Source organism: Chlamydotis macqueenii, chromosome 1 (genome assembly GCF_036417535.1).
Source record: "Chlamydotis macqueenii isolate bChlMac1 chromosome 1, bChlMac1.mat, whole genome shotgun sequence".
NCBI classification, from domain to species: Eukaryota; Metazoa; Chordata; class Aves; order Otidiformes; family Otididae; genus Chlamydotis; species Chlamydotis macqueenii.
Genome location: NC_141556.1, coordinates 204,305,266 through 204,326,674, shown reverse-complemented (window position 1 = coordinate 204,326,674; position 21,409 = coordinate 204,305,266). Strand labels below are relative to the sequence as shown.

Sequence of the window (21,409 nt, the reverse complement as noted above, 5' to 3'; positions counted from 1 at the left end):
ATATAGAAAAGACAGATTGCTGGATAGCTAGGTAGGTAGGTAGTTAGATAGAAGATTAATAGAGATAAAAGACAGATATATAAGAATATTATGAGTTCCTTAGTTTTACTAAATTCTTCATGTGTACTGTACATAAAACATTTCAGAAACAAAATGCCTCTTTTCCTTTATTAGATTTCACTGAAATAATTCTTCCTATTTCAGGAAAAAAAAAAGCCAAAACCAAAAAACAACAAACCAAATTAAAATCTGTAGTAATACGAATTCTGCAACAAGATATTTTAACTTTAGTCAAGCCAACTCACTGTCCCAACCAAAATTATTGCTATTAGCCTTATGTAGCCATTTTCCAACAGGTCTCAGGAGTGCTCAGTGTGAGGAGCCGCCTCTCTTGCGATGTGCTGGCCGACTCCCGAAGAAGACTCTGGTGACACTGCTGAGAGCTCAGGCTTGTGTAAAAGGTGATTTGAGGGATCCGTAAAGCCATGAGTTGAAGTGATTTAACCTAATTTTAGCCACCTTCAGGTATTTTGGTGAAATGAATTTTTAGCCTCCTTGTGTTTGCAAGAGGCAAACATGGCTTTGGTCACCCACACCTCTGGATTGCTAGCTCCAGCTGAGACACTTGGGTCTCTAGCAATCTGTGAGTGGCTCCCAGGTGTGACACAGGACACGTGGGAGACCATTCCCACCTGGAGTGGCATCCAGAGGCTGAGCAGGATGCTTTACTGCACTTCAAATGGCACCAGATGCTCCTGTCTAGGGTGGGCAATTGAATCTTGCCTGAAGAGGCAATTCCTCATGCCTTCTTTAGACATCTTTTTCAGTATGGGCTGAGGGAAGGCTGCCTCTCTCCATGGACTATGGGGCTTGATGCCTACCCCAGGAAAGACTCCTTTTCAGTGGCTCAAGTTAGACAAGATGAATTTAACTCTACTTTCTGTGTTATTCCATGTATTTTCCTACTAGAGCTAGTTTGAAGTCATGAGTCCTTGTGGTCACACAAATCAAGCAAAAAAATAACTTCAGAACAACAATATTTAATATTTACATGTATCAGTGAGGCCAGTGATCACACAGTTGGCAGGACAGAGGGTGTCCCCGTAAGGACACAGATGTGACACTAAACATCCCCAGGGCAGGACAGCTTGGAACAAGCAGGTGGCAGCAGTACAGTGCTTTTACTTTCCCGTGCTGGAGCTGGTGTGTGCCAGCGGGTATCTCTCCCTCTCCTGGTGCTGGCTCAGCCCAAATTGGCTTTATCACAGAGATTAGAATCAGGGATGTAAAACTAAAGGATGAGGGCAGGGCTGATATTTAGGGACTGTGAAGAGCTCATAGAGCTCTTCTGCTGATGAAGGAGTCTCGCTCTGTCTGACTACATGCTGAATATCCTTACTTCTAGCTGCCTCCTTGACTCTTTTTGAATCAGTTGGCTTTATTTTGATGTCTGCTTTATATGGTAGCACTGTCCAGGTTTCATTGCTGACAATGAATATGAGTTGTTAAGCCACCTGGCAGGTTTGGATGCACCTAGTCATGATTGCAAACTTCAACAAGTCTTACTTTTTTTTTACAGAACGTACTTTTACGTTTTATGGGGCAAACTTCCTGCTTCTAAGGGTGAAGCTATGCTCCAGGGAAGTGGACTGGTGCTCTTCATCTTGGCACAACTGAGATTTTCTTCCCCATTTTGTATAAAGGAGTTTGTGTGCTGCATTAGAGCACAGCACAAACAGTCATATGTGACTGCAATAACTGTGTTCAAATAACTTGCTCCCATGCTGCAATGTAGAAGTACGAACAACTTTTGGCTGAGAAAACATAAACGCCTCTCTTTGAAAAATAGACTCCAAGTGTTTTAAATATATTTATATTTTCATAACTGCATACATGCCTTCAGGATGGATAATGATCGTTTTGCAGTCTGGCTGACTCAGGGAAGTCTGTGGCATGTCCAAGAATCAGCCTTTGAGGAAGTCACTGAAATGATGGGGTTTCTGAAATTTGCCAGTCATGGACTTCAGTATCAAAGGCTTGATCTTGAGTGACGATGGGGAATTACGCAGTTCCTGGTTGGGATTACTGTTGCTGTAACACTAAAACTGATGCAATTTGTTGCCTTTCAGATTATATCTCTTATTTGTTACTAAGCTGCACGTAATTGCCAACTTCATCTATTTAATGTTTATCTTTACTAGTTAATTGCTTTGTCCATGTGATCTATTCTACAACAGCTCTACAGACCTGTGTGGAAATTAGTGAGACTCCTATGCGGTCTTGTGAGGGCAAAATTGGTGCTGACTTTCTCCTCCTTTTTGTTAAACTGGACATTGCTAAACTCTTGCTCCAAGTCCTACTGTCTGTATTGACCTAAATGCCACTCCAGAGCTACCACATCTCTTGAAAACCCTTGAAGAACTGGTTTAGAAGTGTGCTGGACTTTGTAAAACATGAGAGCAAGCTACCAAATGAGCGCAAGGGGATTTGGCGCAAGGGTGGTTGAGGGAGGCTGAAAACTGTGTGCTTCAATTGCCTCTGCGGTGTCACAAATACTACTCGATATATTCTCTGTGCTTCCTAGTTTAAATCTGGGAGTACCTGGATAGTAAGTTAATAGGAACAGACAGGTGAGCTCCAGGTCAGGTTTGGAAGGGATGGAAGGTTATGTACATCCAGCCAGAGTGCCTGCTTCGTGCAGCTGATAAATGCATACAGTAACAAGGGTTCAGTTTCCCATATACACAAGAGGGCAAATGGTGAGCTTTGATTTAGGGACCCTTGTGCTTTATGCACAAGTACGGCAGTCAGGACCAGACAGATCAGTGTTTTTTCCAGTGCCTGAGATTTAGCAGGAATATTTAGAGATGAAAATTTGGAGTCTCAAACCTAAATGATCTAGTCTTTTTCCAGCCTGACTTTTTGATAAAAAAATTTATTTTGCCCCATGAAACTCCTAAAGATTTTGGGTTTTCTTTGTTGTCTGCCCATAAATATAGCACAGTGCACCATCCTTATTGTATGTGAGTTGACAACTCAGGGCTTATCTTGGCATCCCCTGCAGGTCATTCACATTCCGGAAATATTTGTCTGAAAGGCAATGAATGAAAGATGATTAATTAATATTCCAGAGGGATATCAGACGTACTGCAAGCATCTTGTACAATGAAAATAAACAGTAAAAAGGAAGCAGTGGTGATAAATTAAACTTGAAAGAGGTCTTCTTCCATTTTGTAAAATGATATTTTTACTACTGTTGACCAAATAAAAGCACCTCTGCTTCTCATCTCTCTCACTTACAGATGCTGGGGGTCATTACACTTTATGAAAAAAAGGCTTCTTAAATAGGAACATAACCATGCAACTGAGTATGTCAGTACATCACTTGGCTCTGCTGTTTTGAAATATCTGAGAACAGAGTTGTCCCTGACTACGATGTGATGAAGAGAGACAGTCTGCAAATGCACCTATCCTGCGTCAGCTCCCCAGAGGAGCTCATTCAGGGGCTGTGCAGATCTCTCTGATCATGTACCATTTCCAGATCCTGAAAAAGAAAAGCGATAAGAACGTAAAGCACTCTGATACCTTTTACTGCATACCAACCTTTCTTTTCCTCATACATGTGCCACATATGAAGCCGGTAAGTCCATTGATGACTTGAATGAAACAAAGAATAGCTTCAATCGCACCAATGGCCAGGAGAATAGAGAAAAGGACGACATTCCAAAGGATGATGTTTTCAGGTTCTTTGCAAATGCTCCATGTTGTCTGGTTGAACAAATAATTGTCTCTGCAATAGAGAAAAATAATTGGCAATATATAGGAAAATAAAAATGATAGTTCTTTCTATTTTTCTGACATTATAGTTTCTGAACCTGATTGCACAAAGTGCGTCTCAAATTCTACTAGAATTGGTAAAAGCTGATGATTCTCTTCAGAACTGTTTTTGCAGAGGTGCAATTGATCACTAGGGAAGAGCGCCACATCTGTACTTTGTTGCATGCACAAGAATCTCGCTTTTGTTTTATGGCAGTGCTAATAACTAAAGGGAAGAGCCCCTAATGTTTTTTTAAATGTGTCTCCATGTTCTTCATTCCTGCTGTGGTATCTCAGCCCAGTCCATCCATCATCTCTTGCTCTGGCTTGAAAAGCATGGTTGCCAGGGTTAACTTTAAAGAGTTAGAAAATATTTTTAGTTTGCTTTTCAGAAGTAGGTAGAGTAGACTCAATTCATGATGATTTAACAGATTAATATGGCATATTTTTGAGCAGTTCCTTTTGACTCTGGTTGGAGTCACAGCTCAGCAGCCTTTTGAAAGTGTGCTGGAGCTTGCACAAGGGGCTGCTGGCAAGCACAACAGAAGCAGCTCAGGCAGTTTGCTCAGAGATGATGCTTGATCAGAGATGACCAGTTGGGACATGCTGGCTCAGAAAAATGTGAATTTATTTGTAGATCGGGTGGACCACCACCATGGAAAAATTAAAATTTGCTATAAAAAGATATGCATGAAGGGGATTAGGAAAAGCAAAGTTGGCAGAGCTTGTAAGTCATACTCACTCCAGACTGTCGTTCCTAAAAGGGTAGAGGTATTCTCCATCACCTGTGTCACACAAAGGGCCCCCAATCAGCCCCAGTGAGGAGATAACCACACAATATGCTCCTCCTGCGAATCCCAACACAGCCAGGACCACTGACAGCAGCATCTAAAAGGGAAAAGACCTTCAACATCGCATGCATAGAGGTGCTAAGTAGCAAGGAAAGCTTACACTGAATCGGAAGGAAACATTTCTTACTATATGCTGAAATTAATAATAATAGTATGATATTTGTAGTAATAAAAATAGTTCAGTTTTTCTACTAGTGCAGCTATCCTAGATATGAAAAGATTTCAGAATGTATTTGTCTTGCTTTTAAAGGTGGATAAGTCCAGAGCATTAATTATTCGGAGTTTTATACTTGGCAAATCAATTATGAAAAATCTGTTGATCTTCTTTCAAAAAGTCAATATGAAGCCAGTACTGGCTTGATGTGGTCCACATCATGAGCCTTGACGTTTCCACCTCTTCACCAAGAGCACCTTTCTCAGCCGTTGTACCAACAGAAACTAGCAAGCAATTACTGAACAAGGTATGAAAGCAACAGAAGATGCATTAGTTGTTTTTGCTAATTGATAAAGCATGCAAAAGAGCCTTTCTTCTTGCTGCTTTCCTTCATTTTGCAACAGCATGACATACAGTTACCACTGCTTGTGTTGAGAAATCTAATTGTGCTGTGTGTGGCAGTGGACCAGCGGTGAATTTGAATTATATGCAATGCACCTGTATGTTTTACATTGGCCACTCCCACAGAAACGTTACCTTTGCTCTGTTTTGGGGTATTTTTCTAGTAAGAGGTGGAATGTATCTAGTTGCTGTTTGCGTATAGAAACAAGAATCTCAGGTGGTGCTCCTGGTGGTGAGAGCTCTGGGAGAGGCTTCCCACTGGTCCTGTTAACAGTCCCCTGCCTGTGGTTGCTCACAACTCTGCTAAGAAGGAGAAGAGAAAAGGAAACTCTGGAGCAGATTGACAGAGCCAGGGAAAGACCTGGACTAGGGACGAGGCAGCAAGACTGCCTCGGAGTCAGGGCAGAGGCACGGCTGAGGAAACACTCCCGTCCATGACTTGGGTTTGAAGCCAAATACCTCTGGCAACATTTCCCTGTTGCCAGCAAATACCAGTGAAATCTAATAGCCCACATGGAAGGTAGAAACCTTCTCCTAATGTATTACAGAATCAAATGGAAATATCCACCATCCACATTGCACATTTGTGACACAGTCTTGAAAACTATTTACTAGCCAAACGTGTTCAAGCTGGTGAATGCAGTTTCTAACCTGCCAGCCAATGACATTACTGCTTTCTGTACAACATTGCATGCTGCCAGTGTGTGAATTAACTAATTTTGTGTGTCCTTTTACCTCTAAAGCAATCTTTGAGTTGGAAGCTGCTGGAATTTCTCATGGTATTTATTTCATCATAACTGATTTTTTTTTTTTTTGGCAAAGCTGGACACTCTTTATGTCTTTATCTGCATGTTGGCTGAGTTACCTCTTAGCAGAGCTTCACTATCAGCAAAATGTAGGTAATTTAGTGTATTGTTCCAGACCCAAGCAGTGCTGGGTTGTAGCTGATGCACTGTCTCTCATAATAAGATCACCAGCCATGCCTCGTGGTGAAGATGAGTGTCTGATACTCTGTCTGAAACTCCTACCTACGCAGAATCACTTCTCCCCACCTCTTTTCTCATTTACTTCAATTGTGCATTCTGCATCTTGGTTGAAGGATCTTAATTATGCTAGCAATTAGTTTTAGCACAGCATAGCAGTATGGGCATCCCAAAGACAATTATGATAGAAAAAGTCAAATGATATTTTGCTACTACTCTGGTTCATGATAGTGGTTCGTACTAGTAGTACTCATCAGTGCTATCTCTGATGACTATTCTTTGACACATGATTTACTCATTTGAAATCTGTTGGCTGCATGGCTGCTTCATCTCACCTGTTTCCTTTTACTGTGCACTTATTTATATAGACAAAGACTACTTGTCACTGAAAGGGGAGTCTGAAGTTGCTATAGCTGTAAAATTTGCTCTCCTGGGCATTTTCTAGACACAGAGTGGCATTTCACCATTATATTACTCTTCTGGAGTCTTTTCTGGAAGCTTGTCCCATTTTCTATGGAAATCCAACAATTTTATTAACTATCACATCATCTCAACCTTTTAGAATTTCCCTAGCTGTATCAGTTAAAAAAAAAAAATATTTCCACATTGTGTATTGAGTTGCAACAAGTTGCAAGCATCTAAGCTGGGATGCTTGAGTTTGTTGAAATTATTTTCACATGGTGTTGGCCTGTTCTCTACCTCTTGCAAAAGTTTAGCTGATTATTTTTGCCAGTTTTCATTTAATATTTTCCCTGCTTTATCCTTCACACAATTGTATCATCTCTCGTGAGCCGATGAAGACTTTTAGCCTTCATTCTCTGAGCATTTGCATCAGCTGCTTTGGTGAAGTTACCAACTTCCTCCTGTCCCAGCTTGTGCTGCTTTTTATTGCTCTGGTTCTTGTTTCATGGACATTTCTTTCTTCTCTATTTCTTTCTCAGGAGGTGTTTTTTGTGGAATTAATATCCTGTCTGGTTATCCAGATATCTTTGCTTATCTAGGTTCGTTTGTCTGGAAGGATGTTATGACTATTCTTCTTTTACTAGTAACTCTTAAGGAAGGCTTAGACAGAAATACTGGAGTATGTTTGCTGATGCAATGGCAGAACCTGTATTTTGGGGGCCTTTTTTCCTCATTGTCCCAGTGCAATGGATGCTTTCAGATATGTACACACTAACCTGCAAGACACGGAAGCTTTCTAAACCTACTACTTTCCAAAATCATTACTCTATAATGCAAGGACAAGGAGCCATCTAGGTATGTTTGCAGGCAACAATTTAAAATAGATTAATGAAAAAACTTACTCAATGAAGCACATAATCACTGTGAACTGAAGAACTCAATAAGGTGACAAAAAGGATGAGAAATTTAGTAATTATTATTACTGTTGTTGATACTTCAGCAGCAAGTAAAGGCTGTGATGAAGTCTGAAAATATTAAACCAGGGTTTGCACAAAATATAATAGGATACAGTCCCTACTCTGAGAGAAATGGTTATGTGCTGATTGAATAATAATTCTGATTGGTATTAGTTCTTGAGCCTTTTTTTTTCCCTATGAAAAGCAATGCTGAGTATTCAGTGTAAATTATAATTTTATATGTAAGATCCCCAAAGCAGAAAGGTGGGCAAACTAACCTTTGGATTACAGAGGCTCCTGAGTAGCTCCACTGTGGGCTATTTCTCTACCAGTAGGTAGGAGTTGGTGGACAAGCCACCAAGAGCTGGAGATCCCATGTCACGTTCACCCAGACCCACCTCGTAAGGAGTTCTGGCACCTTGGGAAGTCTCTGCCATCATGCATGTTTGAACCAGTCCCAGGGCTGCTCTGCTCTCCAGCTCCTGGTGACTCACACCATACCCTGCCTTGGGTATACAGCCAAGGCATACAGGGCACACAGGGCATCTGAGCAACCTTCCTGTGGATGTCTGTGCATTTCCTCCCGCTATCCCCAAAGCAAAGTTTTCCTGAGGTTTCTTCTGAAGAAGCACATCATTAGCCTTCAGATCTCCCTGCAATACCCACCTCTTTTTGCATGCTTGGAAATCACTGTTCCCCAGGAGCTGTGCAGGGGAAACAGTTGTTCTTCATGCCATCCATAGCCACTCGCTCTTTGCTCATGTCCCCATCTCATCTCTACATTGAGCCACATTCTGTTTAAACCATAGACTGACTTGTAGAGCTTCACCCCTTTCCACCTTAAAGAGGTGGGCAGTTCCCACAGTCCCAGAAGACAGCATTTTCAAAGATACACTGTCCTCACTGAGGCTATTCTCTAGTTTGGTTCAAGTAGCTTCATCACCTGGCCATTAGCTAGCTCTCTTTAGACAAGTATAGCAGTGCGTAATCGAATTACTTTCTTAACAAAGCCTATCGTATCCCTCTGTAACAGCAAATAAGGAAGAGAAGGAACAGCTTGTAGGTAAATGACCAGTGATGGGAAGGTGCAGACAGGATACCTGGCATCTATGTGCTGCTGCTAGGAATGGCTCAGAGAGTGAAAGGAGAGTAGAGTGGAGCAGAGGAGTGTTCGGGGTCTGCAGATGTGGGCTGCTGGATGACACTGTGCTACTGCCTGCATCAGTGGGCTGGGGAACCCAGTCAGTCTGGGGAAGTTTGATGCTTGGCTTTATAATATTTAGTGCTGGGATGAAGGATGGAGAAGGGAGACCTGAGATGCTATGTGAACCGAGCCTGGTTCAGCTGAATTTCCCCTCATGACTTACCACACTCAGCAGAGGATAGGAACACCCACAGTAGGGCTGTTTTTTACCACCACTTTCTACATCACTCAAAACCAGGAGAAGCAGCTGGCTCAGGCACCGGATTCAGGGTGCCTAGACTCACATCCCAGCTCTGCAACTGCTCACTTGGCCATCGTTAGCATCCTCTCTGTGCATGTGACATTTGGTAAAATGAATGTAATGGCATGTCCCTTGGGAAGTACTTGCTGACATCCTAATGAAGAATGTTATTTTGGTATTATGAATAACTAATTAAGTAAAACATCTTGAAGAGTCTTCTCATGGATCAAACTAAATATTAATTGAAGAGCACAGAAGACACATGCTTTATTGTATGGAATCTCTCGTTCCAGGCTGCTTCTGGGAAGGTTGCAGACTGAAAAATATTTCTAAGTCAGTTTTTTCTTGCTCATAATGATAGCCACATAGAAGTCTGTGTCCAGGGCTTGAGGATTAATGAAGATGTCTGTCTAACATGTTGCTTTATAATATTCTTAATTATCAAGGGCAAAAGTCTCTCTAGCCTTTCTGTGGATGACAGAGAGCCCAAATTGCATTTGCACCTTTCAGGTGAATAACGCTTGGGCAAATGTGTGCTATGGGCCAAAGTCTTCCATGGCAACCAGCCTCCAGGAAGCAACGCTGGCTCCTTAGTGCCAGCAGCGGCAGCTCAGGCTTTTAGCACGGGCCTGCAAAGTAGGGGACCTATCTGCTCCTACAGAGGCAAGCAGGGATGAACCTGTGGAAAAGCAAATTGCCATGGAAGGGTATGAAGGAGACAGGACTAGGTGAAAGCAGAAGGAACAGGCAGCTGTCTCAGTCTTTAGGATTGCCTTGAGCAGGAGGAAGCTGGAGCCGTGCTTTACTTTATGTGGGATGAAGCAAAGTATCTTTGCCCTCCTCTGCCCTCATCGATGTGGCTAAATGATCCAGTACCTGCCCTGGCTGAGTTTAATCTCCCTCATATCAGTGGCTGCAGTATCATAACATTCTTGTTGGATAACTGAGCTCTCAGCCCCAGCCCAGGGACGCTGTAGATCAAGCTCTTCTTCTGCATTTCCCTGACATGGCTGTTGATGGTGATGTGATGGTTTGTCACTGTACATTTCCACCTGCTGAGCAGCCATTTAAGAGCTATTGTGCAAACCCTATAGTGCCATTTCAACACATAAATATCCACTTACCCCACATCTGTTAGCGCAACATCCTGCTCCGCCTGCTCCCAGCATCATGAATGCCGCCAAAATAACCTGTGAGAGAAGCACAAGCTGAATTGGTGTGCAGTACTTGTGCTGGGATCGTTTTTAAAGTCTAGGAGCTGGGGCATCATGTTCCTCAAATGCAAACCACCTTCTGCCTCTTCTCTATTGAGTTACACCTGCTTAGATGTTGGTGCTTGCTGAAGAGTAACTCAGGAGGAAGCCTGGAATTACAGCTAGAGACAGCTGGAAAGTTCCTAGTACAGTAATTCTGACTGCTGAAGCTACACTGCTTCTTTTTAGCAGGGACAAACATGTCAGTTTTGAGAAAATTGAATTTTTTTTTTTCTGAGAAAAGGTGCATCACTGGAGTAAGAATTATGCTAGTTTAAATCCCCTGAGCATCCTGCTCTGGGTTATAATTGAGAAATTCGTCTTAACCTACTGAAACACATCTGACTTTGGTTCTTTCTGCTAAGCTTCTGGAAAACCTACAAAATGGACTTCACTCATCAGGGAACTCCCAGTTCACGTCAGCTTTCTCTATCGCAATTATCAGGTGGAGCTGGGCTGATACGATGGAGTCAGCAATCATTTCTATCTCCGGATATAATGCTACCTTACAGACGCACTCTGGAGATAGGAAAAGATGCTTTCAGTTTGGTAGCTAGAGGGCAAGAAAGCTTTTGTGGGTCTAGCTGTGCGGCCAGAGCACTCCTGCTGCCTCGCCTCTGCCCACCACTGCTTGTGTAGGCATCACAAAGAGCAACGCAAGGAAATGAGTATTTGACAAATTAGGAAATGGTCCCTGTAAAGTTAATAAAAGAAAGAGAACCCCTCCAAATAAACAAACAAAAAAGGTAAACACTGTAAAAACAGCCTGACTAGATGTTGGAGAGATATTGTTCCACGTAGGCAGGAAGAGCAGAATGTCCATGGTGAATGAAGCCCAGGGAATTTATTTGTGTAGTGTGAATATCTCTGTTAGACTGTGTAGGACAGTGTTATGAAACCTGTTTAGATTTGCAGGCCGCTAAATATTTTTCAAAGGATTTTCTCTCCATTGCCTTTTTATGCACAGTCCAGAGGCAGCCTGCAGCACCTGCAGTGGTTGCTGGCCCACAGCTGGAGACCTGCAGATGTAGACCATGGAGGTTAAAAAGACGTTCCTCTTTCTGTAAAGAAGTCAGCTCTTAAATAATCACATGTGGTCCCCAAGGCAGCTTCAGCCCCAACGTGCCACTGTCTGGCACTCAGAAGGAGAGCTGTAACCTCTGCCCATCAAACCAACACTCCCTTTCCTCCAAGGCTGCCTTTCTTCTTTGGAGGTTCCCCATCTAAGCTGTGAGCACTTTTCTGTCCTTTATTAGCCTGGCTCAGGATGAAGGGTTTGCTTGGCAGCTGTCTTTTTTTTTTTTTGTGGTGCCTGATTATAAACACCTGCCTTTTGTCATGGGAATGGGAATTCGTTGTATTTGGCTGTTGTCAGTAAAATGAGGGCTGTGCGTGAGCCATGGCTCAGTCAGGCATTTCTCAGTGTTGCACACAGGCTTTCCATCAGGAAAGACATTACTATGACACACGGATCCAATCTTCCTCTCTTTACACCCTAAACTTTTGAAATAAGGAAATGGAGAGGTTTCACGTCATATACATTTCCATTAGAGAAGCAGCAGAGGAGAAAGGGTGGGGCTGGCTGCTCAGACAAAGAGTGCGTTGATGATCTAGGTATCAGTCTATGGATGAATTTTCCAGGTGGAGGCAGGTTTTCTAGTTCACAGAGCCAGGCCAGACTGTTATGAAGTTTCCCCCACAGTTCTGTCTCTGCAGGCTGTGTCCTGGTTACAGGGAGATTCTCGAAGGTCGGGCAACCTGTTGGCATGACTTCCCTTTGAGGAGAAGCTGAGTGCATGCGGTAACAGTGCAATCTGGCCTGTCCTCACTGTGGAGTCAGGATACAGCCCAGGCTCCAGTTGTGCCCCTCGCTTAGCTCCCTATGCAGCCCAGAAGCCAGTCTTAATTTTTCCATGCTTCCAGCACCTGGCGCTGATGATAACGCTTTCTTTCCCCTTCTCTTCACCCGTAGGCATTTGTCATGTTGTTGTCTGGAAAACAGGTACACTCAACAGCATTGTTCGTGGATCAATAATTACTCCTAATGCTGTGTTTCGAAGGTGAATGCAAATTTTTCCTCCCTTCTCCCTTGCTGTTCTCATTTTTGATGTACGGAGTGCTGGCCAGAGGCAAGCCTCTATGGAAGCCTTAAAAGAAGGCACGTTGCCTAACATCTGCCTTTCCTTTCATTGAACGCCAATGACTCCTGGGCTTGCAGCGATATGAATTTTCCACAGGTCTCTCATGTAGTTCCACTTCTTGCTTTAGGCTTCCTTCCACAAACTCATGCTGACGTTCAAGCTTAGAATGAGTAATAGGCCCAGGCAGTAGCTGGAAGAAGACGCAGGCAAGCTGCTGGTGGAGAACAATTTAGTGAATGATCTTATACTATGTTTCTGCTTTGGGAAATACGAGTCTGAACCACATCCATTGTAGCTTTTCCATAGGTTTAAGTGGCAGCTGCATCATAGCCTGACTGTGCATTAAATTTTCTTTTTTCTAGGTTAATTAATCTTAAACATTCATTTTTGATGGCGCATAGCCAGCTCTGTGCCAGTTTACCATCTGCCCAGGCTGCATAACAGCCAGTACTTGTCATACTCGCTCGGCTTTTTATCTGCACTTGAGTGGATAATTGGAAGAGTGCAAAGGGAGTAGGCTTTCTTACAAACTGGAAAGATCAGTATTCCCAAACATGTTCCCTTCTAGTTATAGATATTCATGTAAAAGTGATCTTTTCTGAGTGGTGGAATGGAGAACTGGCTGTAGAAAAGCACCTACAAACCAGATCAAACCCAAAAGGAGGTGGGTGGGTGTGTGGGAACACAGCGGGCTTTTGGGATTTAAGCCATTTGCAGCTCAACATTCGTTGAGCATTGGCTGGGTCTCTAACGAACACCTACTGAAACATGTTTCAGTATTGCCCTTAATGTTTCTTGTGAGTTATATGAGCAACAAATCAGTTAGAGGAGTAACGAGGGGGTGCAGGCAATAGTGAAAACTCACCACCTCCAGCTGAGCTTAGGACCTCAGCTTTGCTTTGACTCATGGAGCATAAACACCCATGTCACCCTTCTCCACAGTGAGAAGTCAGTCTTATTGCTTCCTCCTGACTGGAGTCTTGACACTTCGGGAATACCTTGCATTCCTGTGATTAGGGACTTATTCAGGCCTGAATGTGCTTTCTCAGGCCCGTATCCAACTTCCCAGTTAAACTGCTCACATATTTATGCAAAAAATGTTTATGTTTATGCATTTCTATGACATTTTTTGTTAACAGGGGTTTTCTTAGCCCTGAATTTAAAACAAAGCAAACAAAAACCTAAAAGAAACAGTAGCAACACTTCTCTCTTACCAGTATCCCAGCTCCCACAATGCCATGGAAAAACCAGACCAGATCGGTTATCTCGCTGAGCTGCAGAACTTGTCCATTGGGGAAGTAGAGCAGGATGTTGGAGACTATGGCACACACTGCCAGTGGGAAGAGGGTGATCCCAATGCACTTCGAACACTTTCCTGTGCACATGGCAGCTCTCTGCGGAGAAAAAACGCAGGGAGGTGTGGGTTACTGCAGCACAGGGAGCATGGAATTTCATCAGTTTTCCTCTTTAATGAAAGAAGAATCAGTTTTGAAGCAAGAAACGTTCCAGTTAAAGCTTACACAGACAATTCTCTTCTACAGAGCCTGTTCCCTTCAGAGTCTTTATTTAAAATGGAATTATTCAAAATTGGAATTTATAATTGGATTTATTTAAAATTGCCAGGAGTAAATATGTGTTGGTATGAAATGAATGGAGAGTTTCATTTTTGTCGTTAATGAACAGTTGTTTGTCCATTGGAAACATCAGTAACACAACTGTGGCCACATAAACTGATATGCTGGCTGGCAAACTTCATGGTGGGGCTAAGGCCTCGGGTGGAAGGGGAGGTGGATGGACTGGGTTACCTGGGACAACTGTCTTGGGAAGCTGATTTGAAATCTCCTGCACTGAAGGTCTAGAAGAGCAAGAAATGACTGCAAAGAATGCCATAGAAACATTCAACCCTGGCTGGGCACTGGTGCAGAATGAAGAACCTCACTAGGGCCCCTACCACCTGCATTTTCTCTATTTCGGTCAAAAATACACTGTCAGCAATAAATGGAGAAACTGTCATTACTGTTTCCTGTGATGTGCTTATTCTGCAGAAAGGGTAGATAACACTGTGGGTTACGGGGTTGTTTGGCATCCACGGTAAAATATCTGAAAAACTGGAAGCATGTCTAATGCTGTGGCTATTTGCTAAGGGCAAGTCACAAAGCCATCCCACCTCGTTTTCAGAGATGTGTCACAGTGTGTAAAACAACAGCTTAATATTTCACAGTGGTCAGGTTCTTCTTTTAAAATCAAAATATAATCTTTTAAAATCAAAGATTCAACATAAATTAAGCACTGCTTGAAAGGGATCTCCGCAGTTCTCCAGCCTGCCCTCCTGCTGAAAGCAGGACTACTACCAACACTAGGTCACTGTGTCAGCCATGGCTTTGCATAGCTGAGCCTTGAAAACCCCCAAGGATGAGGCTGACACCATCGCTGTGGGTGACCTGTTGCAAGGCTGCCCCAACCTCTTGGTGAAAAGGTCTTCCCTCAGGTCCAGCCTGAATCTCCCAAGCTGTAAACAAGGCTGTTGCTCCTTGTTGTATCCTCTCCCATCACTCTATCCCTTCTGTCACTTCTTTACAAATTTGATGTAGGCTGTTATTAGATTCCCCTTCACCAAAGTGAGCAACTCCAGCTCGTAATGCATGCACGCTGTGATCTCCAGCCAAAGAGAAAAGGCTGACCAATTCAAAAGTATTGATACACAGGTATTTCTCCACGTCAGGTTAGAAATTTCAGACTATTGTAACTGAGTTTACTGAATCTTTCACACTGCCATTAACTTTATGGCATAAACTGATCACAACTTCTTCATAACGTTTTATCAAAGCTTCACTCCAGCTGAAGGCTTTCAAATGCTTAAAAATACAAAATGTCAATCTGCAGGTTTCTGTCCTCAGAGAAAGCTGAAAGTTCATGACAAAGTTGGCTTTGGTCTACATTGAGCAAGTTATAAAATGTAAGAGAAGGAAGATAATCTGGATAAACACCGTTTCAATACATACACCTGTGTTACACATGGACACACGCACCCATGCACGCACGCATGCCTGCTCTTGCTACATGCAAACAGTTTTTGTAATAACCAAGGCAGTAAACAGTGAAATGTCCCTCAATGTAGTCATGTGTGTTGGCTAATCCTGAAAGTTTTGTGACAGAAGTTGGTGTTGAGAAAATATTAAGCAGGGTAGGAGTATGGAAATCAATTGCAGTTGGGTTCCCAAGCAAAATGCCCAGGTGGAAGACAGTATGAAGATATTTGAGAAAGCCAGAGACAGGCTGAAGCCAGCTTCATTGACAGAACGAAGACAGTGAAGAGGTGAGGTAAGGCAGGAATCACAGAATCATAGAATGGTTTGGGTTGGAAGGGACCTTTAAAGGCCATCCAGTCCAACCCCCCTGCAAGGAGCAGGGACATCTCCAACCAGATCAGGTTGCTCAGAGCCCCATCCAACCTGGCCTTGAATGTTTCCAGGGATGGGGCATCCACCACCTCTCTGGGCAACCTGTGCCAGTGTTCCACTACCCGCATTGTAATATTTTTTTTTTCCCTCAGCTCTCTGTAACCGATAAGGAAAACAGAAAGACTTTATGGGATGCTGTATATTGCTGTGAGATAGCTGAGACTGCCAGAGACTTCTTCTAAGTTTGCATTTCTATAGCAAAAAATATTCATTGTTCTCTGCTGCTGTGAGTTGAATAAAAGCACTGTGCTTATATCCCTTATCTTCTGAGCACTTTACAATCACATTATGCTTTTAAATCCAGCTTTAAAACAAGTTAACTATCATTAAACTATTCCAGAAGGCAACAGTGTGAACAGAGATGCTTCTTGGTTTACAGTCATTACCTGTTGTTTATATAGTGCTCAAAATTGGGCAGGGCATTTTGCAAGCCTCTGGAAAAAAGCCCCAGCTCAAAGAGATAAAAATCTAAGCAGACTGAGAATGTGCAAATGAAAGATGAAGTGAGGAGGGAGTGGAGAGAAATGGAAAGAATATTGGCTGTTTCACCTGTCTTTTTCTCAAATGCCCAATGCATTTGCTATTTTTTTACACTCACTTTTGCCTGTCTGCTTTCCCATCTCACTCCAGCTTCTGCTTTTCCCTGCATTTGCCCAGCCTCACTTACTTTCCCCGCTCCCAGAGAGAAGTGAACAAGCACAGGCACAGCCTGGCTTCCTTCTAGAAAAACTAAGTCTCGTAGGTGAGTTATAAATTCTCTTCTGCATCTTTCACACATAGCCAGAGGGCCCGATTCTTGCCCGGTGCGAAGGAAGACGATGCTGCTGTGGCTGGAAGAGTAGGGGTTTGCAGCCCATTCTCTCTGACCTATCTCAATACCACTTCAAACTGCAAGGAGAACTTACCTAAACATCAGTCACCAAATCAATGCTGCTTCACCGCCGTGTACATCAGAGGATCTGACCATGTTATTACAACTTAAGAAAACACTCTGGGCTGCCACAAGCACTCAAAACACTCTATTAATTCAGCAAACAAAAGCACTTTCTACAGCTTCATTAAGCAAGGCAGCCAGAGCAAGGTTCTAATTTTTAACTAGGGTTTTAGAAAGTTTTGCTTTTTAATGCTGAGGAAAGCAGGTAAATACCTTTGCTTACCTTCTACACAGGGGTAAGATGGCCTCCAGGCTCCAGAGTTCCCCACAGCTGGCTTTGGGTTCTCCGGCTCCTCTCTCCTGGAGCGTGGCGGTCTGCGGGAGGCACGGCGATGTTTTCGGGCAATGGCCTCTATTAAACAAATAGCTGTTTCTCTCTGGAGAATGAGGAAATACCCCAAGTTATCCCTGGTTGGCCAGTGCGAGGTTGGCGTGCCGCTCGGCATTATTGATTATTTTAAGGCAGTGTTCCAGTGGTCAATGCTTCAGCCCCTCGGGACACACAGATTGGAGCAGCGAAGACCTTTTTACTGCCACAACCATTTCAGCCGTGCACAGTTTGGCAGGAGAGGAGAGGCAGGAGATGGCAGGAGTGCAAACACGTGAAGAACAGCAATGGGTGCGTGGCAGAAAATGTGACTGAAAGACGAGGTGGTGGCACAGCAAAGTACAGCCATTGGTGTGGAGTCATCTTCCACACAGAATTTGGCACTCGCTTTGCTACAAAGCGTGCTGCTGGGACAGCTGGGTGAGGAGAGTGGGGATGGGAAGGGAAGGAAAGAAAATTCTCAATAAGACAGGGGAAAAAAGAGGGATAAGGGCAAAAAGGCTGGAGAGAAGGGAAAGATGTGACCAGATGAGGAAACAAGGAAAGAAAAACACAATTCCAAGGAGGAGAAAGTAGGAATATGGAAGGGAAACTGAAGATTCGCTTTGGCAAAGGAGATGAGAAAGGTAGAAGAGACACTAGGGATGGGCCAAGAAATGAAAAACACGGCAAAGGGTATAAAGAAATGTTAAAATTAAACAGGATGATGACTCATACTGAGGAAAGAGAGATGTAGCCATTTTCTTTTCTAGAAAATGTGATACTAATAGCTGTTAAAATGTCAAAACATTAAACCATATAAATACATAAGTTACTCAGTAGGTTAGATTTGGCTCCAGTCATGCTGGGAATATGCTCAGCTCTCTCTTCGACTGAAAACACATCCCCTCTGGCAGGCACCTGCCATTGCCTTGTTCTCAACATCCAGGTGGAAAGGTGACTTGATCACAAAAAAGGGGCCTTGAGTGAAAGCAAAGATGCAAAACACTCTGCTCTCCACCCTGCCACCTCTCATCTTCTTTCTCATCTTTGGAGAAAATTTCTCACTATGAAGGATTTGTTGTGTAGGGAGGCGTTTATCTCACATGAGTTTAGATGTCCATGAGGTAGATGTAACCCTAGACCGCCTTTAATCCTAGTAAGGGTAATATAAACTTTTAAGGAAAAAATCACCAGACCTATTTTAGGAGCTACTGTAAAGTTACAATAAATCATTAGTGGTGAAATAATTCTAACACTTGTTCAGACCTAAGTGTTGGCATCTGTGGTCAGATGAATCCTATCAATGAGGACTACCAGTATGGCAGGGTGGCTGCAAGAGCATGGAGTCAAAGCCTGGGATCTCACTTCTCAGGCTGCATATTTAATACCACCAGCAGCAGAGGATGCCGGGAAGATTGTCTTCATCACTGACCCATAGCTAGTAAAAGTCTTTTAAAAGCCCATAGAGTGGTCTTGGGCAAATAAACTTCATTACAGTACAAATGGCAAAAAAGGAGGGAAATTGAGCTGAACCCACTGAACTCAGTGCCCCAAACTTCACCTCACGTCAAGTGGCAACAGCATTTCACCTTATTTTATGTCGTGATGCTTCAACCTCAAGGAAAAAGAACAAAGTAAGTCTCAGATAATCTTCATACAGGTCAAAGGCACAAGGTCTAAGGGCATTTAAAACATTTAAAGAATTAAATTTAGAACAACCTGAAGACCATCAGCAATTTGCACTGACAGCTGGTGCACCTGGAGGGGACCTGCCAGCTTGTGTAGAGAGTTAAGAAGCAAATAAGGAAAGTTCATAATGACACTTTAAGATGAACCCTCCCCCTAAATCTCATATCCTGATTGCTTGGAGTTTTTATAGACTCTTACTCTATAATATCTCTAAAGTGCCACCTTTCCCATCCGCACATAGCTAACACTCTCATTTGGGCTCAGCATCCTAGATTTTGATTCTGTTTTTCTCTGATTTTGCCTGGCTCATAGCCCGCCAGGGTGATGTACAAGGCTCACCTCTGTCGTTTCCCATCTGTGCTGTGTCCCCAGCACAATACATTCCTTTACTGGCATTTTAAAATTTCTTCTCTTCACCTTCCAAAGCCTGTCCCATCCTACCAAACTTAGTCTATCACTTATCATTTAGTGTCTAGACTTGACACCTAGGCTTGATTGTGTCTCTTAATTTCAAATACCTCTCAGTGTCATTCTCCACTGAATGCTTAACAGTTTTTCAAGCAAGTGCACAATGAGCAGAACCGATATTGTATTAGTTTTGTGCTTTTCCATTTGCCTACAGCAATCTGTTGTCTTTTATTGTACTACATGGATTTTAAACTGTTTGGGATCAGTTCAGTGTTTTCACCTATGTTTGCACAACATTTTGTGTTCAGGGGCTTAACCAAAGACTAGGGTTTCTAGCCATTACAGAAAAATAAAATACTGGTAAGCTATATTAAACACAATTCTCTTACTGCTTCAAGACTACCTTTAGATTTGCTCATTACTGAGTAGGACCTATATTCAGTCTTTTATAAGATCTGAACTAAATGCTGCTCATTGTGAGGTACAGAAGGAATGCCAAAAAGAAGGTCCAGAGAAGGGCCACGAAGATGATCAGAGGGCTGGAGCACCTTTCCTATGAGGACAGGCTGAGAAAGTTGGGGCTGTTCAGCCTGGAGAAGAGGAGGCTCCAGGGAGACCTGATAGCAGTCTTCCAGTACCTCAAGGGGGCCTACAGGAAAGATGGGGAGAGGCTATTCAGCAGGGCCTGTTGTGATAAGATGAGGGGCAATGGTTTTAAAATAGAGGGGGGTAGATTTAGATTGGATATTAGGAAAAAAAATTTTACAATGCAAGTTGTAGAACACTGGAACAGGTTGCCCAGGGAGGTGGTGGATGCCCCATCCCTGGAAACGTTCAAGGCCAGGCTGGATGAGGCTCTGAGCAGCCTGATCTAGTCAGGGGTGTCCCTGCTCCTTGCAGGGGGGCTGGACTAGATGACCTTTGAAGTTCCCTTCCAACTCTAACCATTCTATGATTCTATGATTCTAAGAGCACAATAAAAGTCTGCATTAGCACTAGAAAGTCTTACTTCTACTTGTTTTTCTGAAGTGACAGACTCATCCTAAAGAAATGAAAAAAACAAGCTCTGAAACACTTAGAAAAACAGATGTTTTTCTGTGAAGTGTTTAGTGGCTAAGCTGAGTGTATACAATTGTGTCCATTTATTTTTCCCCCTGCAATATTGACTTTGAAGGCAATGAAAGCATTTTGTGTTCCACTGATCAATGCCTCCTGATTATATTGACTTACTGTACATCAGCTCTGGTCCTCTTTTTATTTCTATCCTTTTAGCTGTAAACTCTTTATTAATTTTCCAGTTACATGTAGTAGCATGGGTACTGAGAGAGGAAATGTAAATATGTAAAAAATCCTGTTCATCACGCTAGGAATGAAAACCATTCCAGCCCTACAGTTTCCCTGGGTGGTACATTGTGTGAGTTAGAAACTGAAGAATTATAGCCCGGTGCAGTTTTTTGAAGGGCATATCTGACTGCCTGCTTACTCTATTAATAGATCTGCCCCATTTGGAGTGCAGCTGCAGTGTGCTGATGAGAAAATGCCCTTTTTGCTGTTGATAATTTATTAATTATCTCTCACTATTGTTTCCTATGACACTTTGCTGTTAATATTTTCTTCAACTGAGGGAAAGGGAGATTGGTTTTCCTGAGGAAGAATTAGGAAGCAAACTGTTGTTAAGAGACCTTTTCTGAGATGAGCTGGCTCTAAGCATGTTCATGGGCTTGAGCATGGCAGGCAACCTGTCCTGGAGCCCCTGCCAGCGCTCCCTGCTCTTGCAGCAGGTACCCAGGTTAACATGCCTGCCTGTATCCAGGGGGCACATGGATGCCCTGTTAAAGTAGACACAGCAAGGTGGAAATGGCAGTACCAGTGTTATTCAGGTTTTCCTTTACCCAGAGTATCCCAGACCCACATCACCCCAGCCAACAAAGAGCTGGTGGCATGACAAGAGCACTGAGGAAGATGAGGGGCAGCCCAATGCAAAAAGGCTCAAGTCTTGAATCAGAGCAGAGGTAGCCATAGCAAATGACAGAGAATAATTGAGTGGTGCAGGTTATGGTGCTTATATTAAGAATATAGTCTGAAGAGTCTGAAGAAGTGAGATGGAAGTTGTTCTGGACCAAGTTTGAAAGAGGCTCTCCACACTCTTTGTGGGTATATTCACTGTACGTTACTGTCACATATGTGTGGTCCTAACACACATA

The 21,409-nt window shown here is 43.0% G+C and overlaps 1 protein-coding gene across 1 annotated transcript; it reads right to left on the bottom strand.

Moving 5' to 3' along the window:
• Window positions 1–1,024: 1,024 nt before the first annotated feature.
• On the bottom strand, window positions 1,025–17,138 carry LOC104476124 (transmembrane 4 L6 family member 1). Its single transcript, XM_010115824.2, has 6 exons — window positions 17,022–17,138; window positions 13,618–13,797; window positions 10,134–10,199; window positions 4,559–4,704; window positions 3,604–3,790; window positions 1,025–3,090 (listed from the first exon to the last, which is right to left on the bottom strand). The coding sequence occupies exons 2-6, from the start codon at window positions 13,786–13,788 to the stop codon at window positions 3,070–3,072; spliced, it is 591 nt and encodes a 196-aa protein (XP_010114126.1). The 5' UTR covers window positions 13,789–13,797; window positions 17,022–17,138; the 3' UTR covers window positions 1,025–3,069.
• Window positions 17,139–21,409: the final 4,271 nt, after the last annotated feature.